Source organism: Aptenodytes forsteri, unplaced genomic scaffold (genome assembly GCF_000699145.1).
Source record: "Aptenodytes forsteri isolate BGI_AS27 unplaced genomic scaffold, ASM69914v1 Scaffold56, whole genome shotgun sequence".
NCBI classification, from domain to species: domain Eukaryota; kingdom Metazoa; phylum Chordata; class Aves; order Sphenisciformes; family Spheniscidae; genus Aptenodytes; species Aptenodytes forsteri.
This window is the reverse complement of record NW_008796213.1, coordinates 4,761,853-4,771,498: the sequence shown is the minus strand read 5'-3', so window position 1 is coordinate 4,771,498 and position 9,646 is coordinate 4,761,853. Positions and strand designations below refer to the sequence as shown.

Below are 9,646 nucleotides of genomic sequence, written 5' to 3'. Positions count from 1 at the left end.
GAGTCTATCTATTTTTTCTTTTCTTTTTTTTTTTTTTTTTTTGTCCTGAGAGCATTGTAAGGCAGTATGTTTTATCATCACACCACAACTAAGCATCATAAAGCTGGCAATGCCTACAGTGAGTTTCAGGAGGAAAAAATGGACTGGGACTACTTGAGAGAATATAATCTGCTATGCTGCAAAACATTGTCCATGAGATCTGTAAAATAAAGTATATAATCACAGCACTCATATTTGATTAGGTGTGATTAATGGTACAGAGGTATTAGCTCTGTGCATTAATTCTTGTAATTGCTTTTCAGATCAGCAGCTTCAAAATTTCTCAAGTTGGTATGTCAGTGCTTGAAAAGTTGTGTCAAGGAATTTAGGAAACAGACCAGGGAGGAGGGGATGATTACAGCAGTTTATCACCTTTGGAAAGTGTTGTTAGACTCGTAACAGTGCGTAACAGATAGGTGAGCTATTCGTGCAAGATCTACCGGGGTTACTGAGTTCAAGGCATCCTCTAAAGGATTACAAATGTAGTTACAATTGAGCAGTGTACTGTATCACCGTCAGGCACTTTATACTGTGTATGCTCGTTTTTATTTTAAACTGATCCCTGGCGGTTTAACTGGATGGGATTCCTGGCCCCCGCAGCCTTTTTAATGCGTGGTGTCAGTAGGTTCCAGCAGCACTGCGTGGACGCTCCCATATGAAAACAGGATGATCAGGTGGGATAGATAATTTAAGGATGAAGCCTTTGTGTGTATCCCTGGGGCAATTTTCTGTGATTTCCTTTAATATTCAGTTCTGAAGGCTACTAATCAAGTTGACATTTCAGAAAAGTACTCAAGCAATAATCAACCTTTTCTCTGCAAAACGCATCCATGGTTGGAAAAGCTTATATACAGATCTTCTCTGTAACCCAAGAACACTTTTGTGAGAGAGGAGGAATTATAGCCAAGTTATGCAAATGATATCATATATGACTTTTGCAAGTATTTTGTTAAAATATCTGGTGAATTCTTAGCTTTTTTTTCCTTCGTGTTTGAACCCGGCTCTTACTACATGAATTCTGCAAACTGGAGCAGTGAAAGTTTTATTACAGGTGGCCCATAAACAGAATACTCCTGCAGCAGGTTGTGAATAAAGATGGCAATTGTGTAATGAAGCAATTTGTCACTGACTGTTAAAAGGCCAGAAGTTAAATGAATGGCTGACAGTGTAAGCATAACTACCAGACATGTTACTTAGCAAATTCTTGTAGTTGATCAGGTCCACATTTGCCTTACGTAAAGGGAACTGCTCTCATCTCTCATAAGTGTCACTCATTTCTGATGTGCAAAGGAGGATCTGGTCCTTGAAACAGAACAGATCTGCTAGTGAGCCTAATATTAAGAAATAATAAAACCGGAGGAAATGAAGTGATACTAAAGGAAAGCAGAAGACCTAAAGTTGGCAAAATTTTTCCCTGCATTGTTCCTTGTTACCCTTTTTGGTTTGTTTACTTCATGAGACCATGAGCTGCCATGCGCTGTAGCCTTGCATATGTAAGAGGGAGCCACTTTCCGTCCTTCTGTGGGGCTCGCTGAAGTGCTGCTGCAGAGAGACGAGTAGGTGCAGAGTGGGAGGAGCTCGTGTTGTCCTGCTCATTTCCAGGGAATGGAGTTTCACAGGGAATCTTACTATTTGTGCTGAGTCGCTCATGGAGGTTTTTCACGGACTGAGAGGTTTTGTCTCAGCCCTTGAATTCTGGGCAGTTGTCTCCAGAAATACTGTGTGTGAGGTTTGCTCATTGCAATCTTACTACTTGTGCTAATCTGGTGTTTTTTGGTTTTTGTTTTTCTCTCTCCCTCTTTATTTAGATGAGAGATCCTTGGAGCAGCAAAATTTTTCCCTTTTTTCAATGGACTCAAAGGCGCACCAAAGCACATCAGGCAGCAGGACACAAATGGCCTTAGCAAAAAGTACTTTGGAGTCCGAAGAAAGTAATTTCCTTCAAACGGTTTTATCATCAGTTACCACTCCCTTTGATGTGACTTTATTTAACCAAGAAGAAATGGTCAGGATTTCAGAAGGGAGAAGTACGCCATTGGTAGATGTCTCTGTAACAAGCAGTGAGACATTCTTAAGTGACAATGAATTTATTAGCTCATTTCCAAAGGCACAGTGGACTCCTCCACTGAAGTCTTTTGCCGTTTTAACAGATCATCACTCAGTTAATACAGTAGAGCCACCAAGAGAAACGTTAGAAACTGTGTTGTTAACACCTTCGTTATATGTCCTTTTTTCACCGTATGATATCTCAAAAACAGCACAGCAAAAGACTCCGTTGAGCGCTGTCCCTGAACTCAGTAACACTCTTAAAGAATTGAAGCCTTTTGTACCAGATAGTGAAATGCTAACTGCAAGCAGAGACTTGCCATTGTACCCTCCAAATACAGCTATTTATTTCACTTCCATTCCTTCAGACGCAGGAATTGCAGTGAGGGAAAACATAAATGCAAGTTCAACAGCTCTGCCTTTTGGGGATGCTTCAGAAGGATCACCTCTTCATCTCAAGCTGCTGGATAAAAACAGCCGTGTGACCCCAGATGCCACAGCACAGAGTACAGACCCGTATGGTGATATTTACGCCTATGCGAGTAGCAGGGCAGCAGAAACTCTGAGTCTAAGGACCTACCCCACTCCAAGCATTCCCTGGGCCATGCCAGCCTCAGCAGCCAGTGCTGAGCCTGCTTTGTTTCCTATTAGTCTTCCACTTGCGTCTTTCCTGCTTCACTCAGCTGCCATTTCCACGGACTCTAATATGGTTCTTAACACCAGCCTGTTTACACATGAATTCTCCAGTGCAGCACCAAATTTGCCTGCCAGTTCAGAAATACCAAGTCAATCAGAGCTTGTCAATGAGCTCATGAGTCCAGTGCCTTTCACGAGATCATACAGTTCTTGTCTGTATTGTGACTCAGTTTCACTTCTGCCAGAAGCAGGCTTTTCCCCAGAACATGATGTGGGCTCAGGCGATTATGTTGAAACTTTGTCCATCAAAGCCCCTGAAGTACAAGGCATAACTCCATTTACAACTATAATTACTGACGGGTATGAATTAGAGGAGCCTACACCTGAGATTTTTGATACTTCTTTTCCATCAAGACCAGTTGTTTCATTTTCTTCAAGATTCGCAGAAATGCCCCATTCAAGCGTGTTTTTATTAAGCACTATGGACACTGTCCTTAACAGCAGAACACGTATAACAATTTCTCCTTCTTACCATCAGCTCCCTGGAGGAACGTCACTGAGCATGTCTGTTGCCCAGTTTTCCCTCCCTGTTCTGGAAACGGTTTTGTTGATGCCAAGCACTCATGTAGAACTTCCTGATGCCACCACTGTTCTGTTTGACTCTACCTTCATCCCGAGCGAGCCGGTAGCATCATTTGCAGTCAGTCATACGACTTTGCTGGAGTCGCCAGAATTAATGCCATCAGAATCTGTGGTTTTGCTTGACGAAACATCTACAAAGGAAGAACCGTCTTCAAATATTTCAGATTTTCCATCCAATCTTTTATCAACACCATTTCTTATTGAACCGAGCTACTTGTCTTTATCATCAGCCATGCTAAATTCTTACTCTGTCATGCGAAGTGATTTATCAACACTCTTACCTCAGACCTTGTTGACTGGGACATCAGTACTTTCTGAGGATGTTTCCAGCTGGGATTTAGCTACCACTGTCAGGTCTGCCACTGACGCCGAGGTTTCTCAGTTCCCTCTTGGCCAAACATCATACTTTTATTCAAATGCATCCTCTGTTCCAGGTGCACGTGTTCCTGAAATAACGCTGTCATCAGATTTTCACTCTGAGTTGTCTGTGTTTCTGGAAGCACCCTCAGTATTGCCAGCAGGCTCTGAAGTTGTGTTTACCTCAGCTGTTACAGGAGCTACCTCTCAGTTGGAGCCTTCACTCTCCGCCTCTCACTCCGTGGTTCCTACCCTGGTGCTGCCTGCTTCCGACACCCAGTCTGTTACCAGCAGCATCTTGCTCAATGAAACAAATCTGATCTCTTTGTTTACTACCTTTCTGGCAACTCCTGTCTTAAATGTATCTTCATCTGTGCTCTCAACTGCTCCAGCTTCTGATGAGGATATTGGTGCTACAGTTAACCCCACGCTGCTTTTAATGTCTCGCAGCGAGGGCAGTGTCCACACAGCCTTTCCTCCCGCAGACCCTGACAACCTGACGTCACGTGCCGACACCAGCCGCGTGATGCCCTTTCCTACAGCATCTCTTTCTGTGACCACATCGTCTGCTCCCACTCAATTTCCTCCGACTTCTAGCCCTCCCACTGGATATGAAGTTCCAGCAGGAAGCAGTGTAACTGCTGGTACTGAGGCATCGGCTGCTCCCACCACTGTCCTCACGACCACTGCCACCACGGGCAGCCGCGGCACAACTGTTGCAGGCAGCCTGGGGACGTTCTCCTCCACCCCTCTGGCGACCACTACTCCACCTGAACCTGTGGTCGTAACCTCTGCCGTGACTACTACCAAGCAACCCTACGTCTGCGACATCACGGTTCCCGATGCTTACTTAGTCACTGCGGGTAAGATATTCCTAACATTTTTATTTTGTTTTTCAGAAGCCACTGTAATGCGAGCCCCTAGCTAAATTGCAGGTGTTGAATTAGCAAAGTGAGCCTTTCAAAGAAATATGGTGTGTAGTTTAGACAAACGGCTGTAAAAGCATTGTTTTATCATTTACTCTTGAAAATAATAGAATTCACTTGAACAAAGTCCGTTGTGATAGTGAGTTACATATACATTACACTGCACAGAGAATGAAATTGTCTTCTAAAATTGCTGATGTGTATATGCAAGTATACTGAATTAGAGGTTGCTTTATCATTTAATGGGTTGTAAATGAATGTTACTGTCATGGTACTGTTCTGCCAAACTATTAAATGTTCTGACTGAGTAAGTTTCTCCTTTCAGTTGTTGCTGCTGTTTGTAAAAAAAACCTGCATGTGAGGTAATGTTGCAATATGAAAGAGGAGAGTTGGCTTAAAAAATGTTTGTGTTTCGTTACCTTTTTTTGTAATTTTACCGTACTAGCTTATGTTTATATTTTCCCTCCTCCCATACTTACTTCAATTGGATTTGGTGTGTTTGTAACCAGAAAAAGTGACGTTAGTGTGTTTCAAAATTAATTGTCTCAGCATCTGTGTTTGCTTTTTTGGTGTTTTCCTACCTCTTCCCTAGCTTGTTAACAAAACAATACCAGCGAACTAATCCAGGGCAGCTGCAGAAGTGCTGCATGTTCTGTGGTAAGCAACACATTTTGCCCTTAAGATTTACTTGTAATATGTAAAGCAGAATGAGCATAATCTCATCCTCCAGATATGAAGGTGAGCTGGCTGTGCTGGTGATGAGGAAGATTTTTTTTTTTTTTTTAACCTGCAATTTGAGTAGTTTTGTAGGCAAGTTACTAATGGAAAGTAAATGCAGGATGACAACACGATGCTTTTCAGTTGTTTCCTTGACCGTAGTCACAGTCTCAAGTGTGACTGTAACAGACATGACATCCATAGGGATGTGGGGTTTTTAAAGCAGTTTCTTACTCAGTGGATATCCCTGTCAGTAATCAATGTCAAGCTTGTGTACTTTTTATTTGAGAGAAAAGTAGATACGTATTTTCTGTGGCTTTTTTCTGACCTCATCTGCATTCCATGCGTTGCCTACAAAACTTTAACTGCGTTATGACAGCAGGCTCATTGTGCACAGGTCAGACTGAATGTGCTGCGACTTTCAGATCCAATTTGAATGCCTCAGTGGCTCTTGAGAAGATTCTTACTAGAATGCTAAAGATATTAGATATGGAAAAACAAAGCGAGAGAGAGAAAGTAAACCTGGAGTTCCTTAAACTGTATGTACAGTCACTTTTTAGGATACAGTCATACCTTTACCTGTTTCCTTGTCCATCGTCTTACCTGTTTGATGCAGTTGATCTCATTGCCTGCTTTTTCATGCATTGCACAATTGAAAATGCAGCTTTGCACCAAAGCCCAGGAGATGAAGCTAAAATGTATTTACTGACTGACATTAATTTCCAGTGCTGGCCCGAAGAGCTGTTCTACAAAATGTCAGTGAATCCATCAGAGAAGTGCTCAGAGTTCAGTTCAGGCGATCAGTAGAGCTAGAGGTAAGTGGCATGAAGCGTGTACAAGTACTCTTTGACCAATGCAATGCAATAGTGGTTTTATTTCACAGGCTAAAACGGTGATTTAAAAACAACCCATGTGGTACTATATCAGAGAGAGGTTTAGTCTAACTTAATGTTAGTCATGTTTGTTTGTTTGTTTGGGTTTTTTTAATGTGAATATGACATCAGCTTTTTTACTTTTAGAATGCCATCATTTTCTAGGACAGACCTTTCTTGGTTTTGCCAGAGGTGAGCAAGCAGTGCCCAGCCCCTACTGCTCACCTCCTTTGGCTGGTGAATTGAAACTGAACTGAAAAGCTTTTACCCTTCGAAATACCTGTTGAAAAGTTCTGTTTCTTCTGCTAGCTGAGTGTATACTTAGCACCTTAAACAAAACAAAACCTTCTGCACAGCCCTGTGCTATTTTATGTTGTAAGTGAGGCCATCAACACTTGCAGGGGAGGTGGTGGAATCCCAAATGCAGGATTTGGCAGATGAAAAAGGCAGGGAAAAAAATCAGGTGTGCAATGGTAAGACATTATTTTTAAGCCTTCAAATAGGTGTGACTCCTGTCCTTCCCCCACTCACAGGGCTAGGAATTGCTGCGCTTTTGGGTTTATTTTGAAAGCTTCCTCTGCTTTGATGTTCAAGGAATCATCTTTGAACAATATTTCAGTCTTGTTTCCTAACCTCAAAGTGAGTGTCTGGTTGAGATGAGGTATAAAGGCTCTATTCCCCCCCTCTGTCTCAAACCCTCTGAGAGGCAAAGACCGTAGAGGTAGTTTGGGAGCACCTTTGTTGTATAATCAGATACTTCAACACTGGGGACAAAATGAAATGTTTCAATGGAATTACTGGTGTAGGTGCAGGTTCAGCTGCACTTGCAATTTTTCATGCCTTTTTTGGGTCTATGATCTCATTTTCATTATGAAGTTTACTCAAGTAGCAGTTTGAATTTTGAACATAGCTCAAGTTTTTCCGTGCACAGAATCCCCCGGTGCCTCTAACTTCTGCTTGCTGATCTGTGTGGGGAAACAGTGTTTTGACAGCTCCTGCCATAATCGCTGCACTCAGTAATTAAACAACTCCTGCCTGATGTTTGAGAATATACATCTCTACTACCCAGTCAAGATAGGAGTGTTATGAATTTCTGCCAAACTTCAGCCACAGTGAGCTGCACCTATAAATTATGTTTAGTTCAGGTCCTTTTAGCAATACCTGCCCATAAGCTTTTTAGGTTTTTCTTGTAAATAAGAGATTTTTCTTCTGGTTTGTGAATTATACCTTCAGATTCTGCAAACTGGCATAGTCAAGTAGAAGTCAAAAGTTCATGATGATAGAACTACCCTAATTTTCAATGACCTTAAATGCCTCAATAATATGGAAGTGCATACCCTCTTAATAGTAACAGCAGTAAGACAAAATCTATTGCTAAATATTTGAAGATTGATTGGAGCCAACATCTGATATCTTGCTTCTTTATATTTTTGCCTTTTAAATTCCTTCCTTTCGTGCCCGCTATTGCCTTGTAAAGCTCTCAATAGGGTATTTTGGCCCTAAGGCTGTTCAGAAGCAACTGTTTTTATAAATAATGCAGTTAGTCCAGCTTCATTCTTTGCAAATTCTTTTTTATCAAAAGGAGAAAACATCTCTGTGGAATCAGTTATTCTTATTTTATGCTAGAATGCTGCTATCATATGTGTTCTCTTTCTGATGCCTTGGGTATGGGTTTTGCACTAAAACTAATCGCTAGCAAATGTCTTCACCTCTAACAGTGAAGTACTAACAAAACTTATTTTAAATAAAGAGCTGTCTATAGTATCGGTATGTTTAATGGTGATATAATGCAAAATTTTAAACAGAATTCATCTATATTGCTAAACTTAATTGATCAGACTTGACTTTTGTTAGTCGAGAGTACCCAGGAACCGTGTGTACATTTGCAAGTTATGGTAAAGCAGTGCACTTCTCTAAGTTGCTTTTTTACTGTCTCCCCTATTACAGCTCACAGATGTTGTTCCCTTGCTGTGATGTAATGCACAGTAAATCAGGAGACAATCTTGTTAAATTTAACTTGGTAATATTGTATGCTTTAAAAATAAAATCCATGGCAACGATGGATGTAACTGCTGCTCACTTAAGTACAAACCAAGTTTAACACTGAAAGGAGAATTAAAACATTTTTTTTCCAAGTTTTTCAGTTGAAACTTTGGTCTCTGCTGCTTTATTATTTCAAACATTCTGAGTTGTTGAAGTGGAAAAAAAAAAAAAAAAGGAGGCAGGCTTGAATCCTGCCTAATGAAAAAAACTTTTGTCAATCTTTTCCTAGCAAAAGTCCTTACAGCAAAGTGAGAATAACCTAAAATTTTAAAGTTCTTTCCAGTTGGTCTCAGTGTATCGCATCTGCAAAAGAATAAGAGCCTATTGTTTGAATAAGAGTAGTTTTTGTCAACTTTCTCTAATGTAAACCTTATGACACTTGGGTAAGTCTGTTATGTAATGTTCCCTTGGCTTAGCTTTGTTGCACTGGAGTGTGAAATAAAATAGTGTTGGCAGTGACTCGCTGCCAGGACCCCTGGTGCCATTAAGTTCATGCCAACAGAAAAAAGCTTTTTGCCAGCCTCATTTGTGCTTGGAAATTTCACCATGCAGTATAATGTATACCTCAGCCACTTTGTTGCTGTATTTAATGTGGGTTTGGGGTTGTCCTTAGCCTATTGGTTTCTATATCCAAAATTAGTTAACCTCTGCCTTCAAAGTAAGGAGATCAGTTCGTTGTCAGGCAGTTAAATACTTCTTTCAAAGATGCCACCTTGTGGGCTTGTGCTGGCTTCATCGCTACTCACTGCTGCTGAGATTCTGGCTGGTACCGTTTAGGTGTGTAAAAACAGTGAGAGAATTGTTGCCTTAGGATCCTGGTGTGCGTAGAAGCAGAAGCTTTGTTTCATTTTTAAGACCTGTGAGCCTTTGTAGCCCATCTTCAGGAAGTCAAATGCTCTCTGCAGGCCCTTTACAGGATACTTAATAAGGTGGTGGGGAGGAAATCAGTTGTTCATGCTTTCTGCCAGATGTTTACACGGCATAATGCAGTGGAGTGTAGACATGGAGTAGATTGTAGCAAAGGTGCATCTAATCAAATATTTTAGCAGACAAAAATCAATAGTAATGCTTAGGGAAGATAATAAGGGACAGAATAAGCATACAATGATGATTTCCCCAAATACTCTTCTAGCCTCTAGTAAATTGAGGCTTGAAAACTTTCTGTACTAGAAGTGCTCTCTTGGGAGGGTAGCTTTGAATGAGATAGGTTGTTTCCTGGAAACAGCAGAGTTGGACTAGCCGTCACCCTTTGGAGAAAGGATACCTTAACTTGAGGTGGTATAAGGGTTCTCTGCTCCTACTGAAGGTTTCTGCTTTTGTTGTGGGAATGGCTCCAAAGTGCACGGGGGGTTTTGTGTGCTTCTCTGG

At 41.2% G+C, this 9,646-nt stretch overlaps 1 protein-coding gene across 2 annotated transcripts in view; it reads left to right on the top strand.

The window, feature by feature from the left end:
• Window positions 1–1,854: 1,854 nt before the first annotated feature.
• Window positions 1,855–9,646, top strand: part of KIAA1549 (KIAA1549 ortholog) — a 79,940-nt gene continuing 72,148 nt past the window's right edge. For both annotated transcript variants that reach the window (XM_009288363.2, XM_019474418.1), the window contains exons 1-2: window positions 1,855–4,583; window positions 6,090–6,178. In XM_009288363.2, the coding sequence (XP_009286638.1) occupies window positions 1,889–4,583; window positions 6,090–6,178 (2,784 nt within the window). In that variant the 5' untranslated portion in view covers window positions 1,855–1,888. The remainder of the gene's footprint in view (window positions 4,584–6,089; window positions 6,179–9,646) is intronic.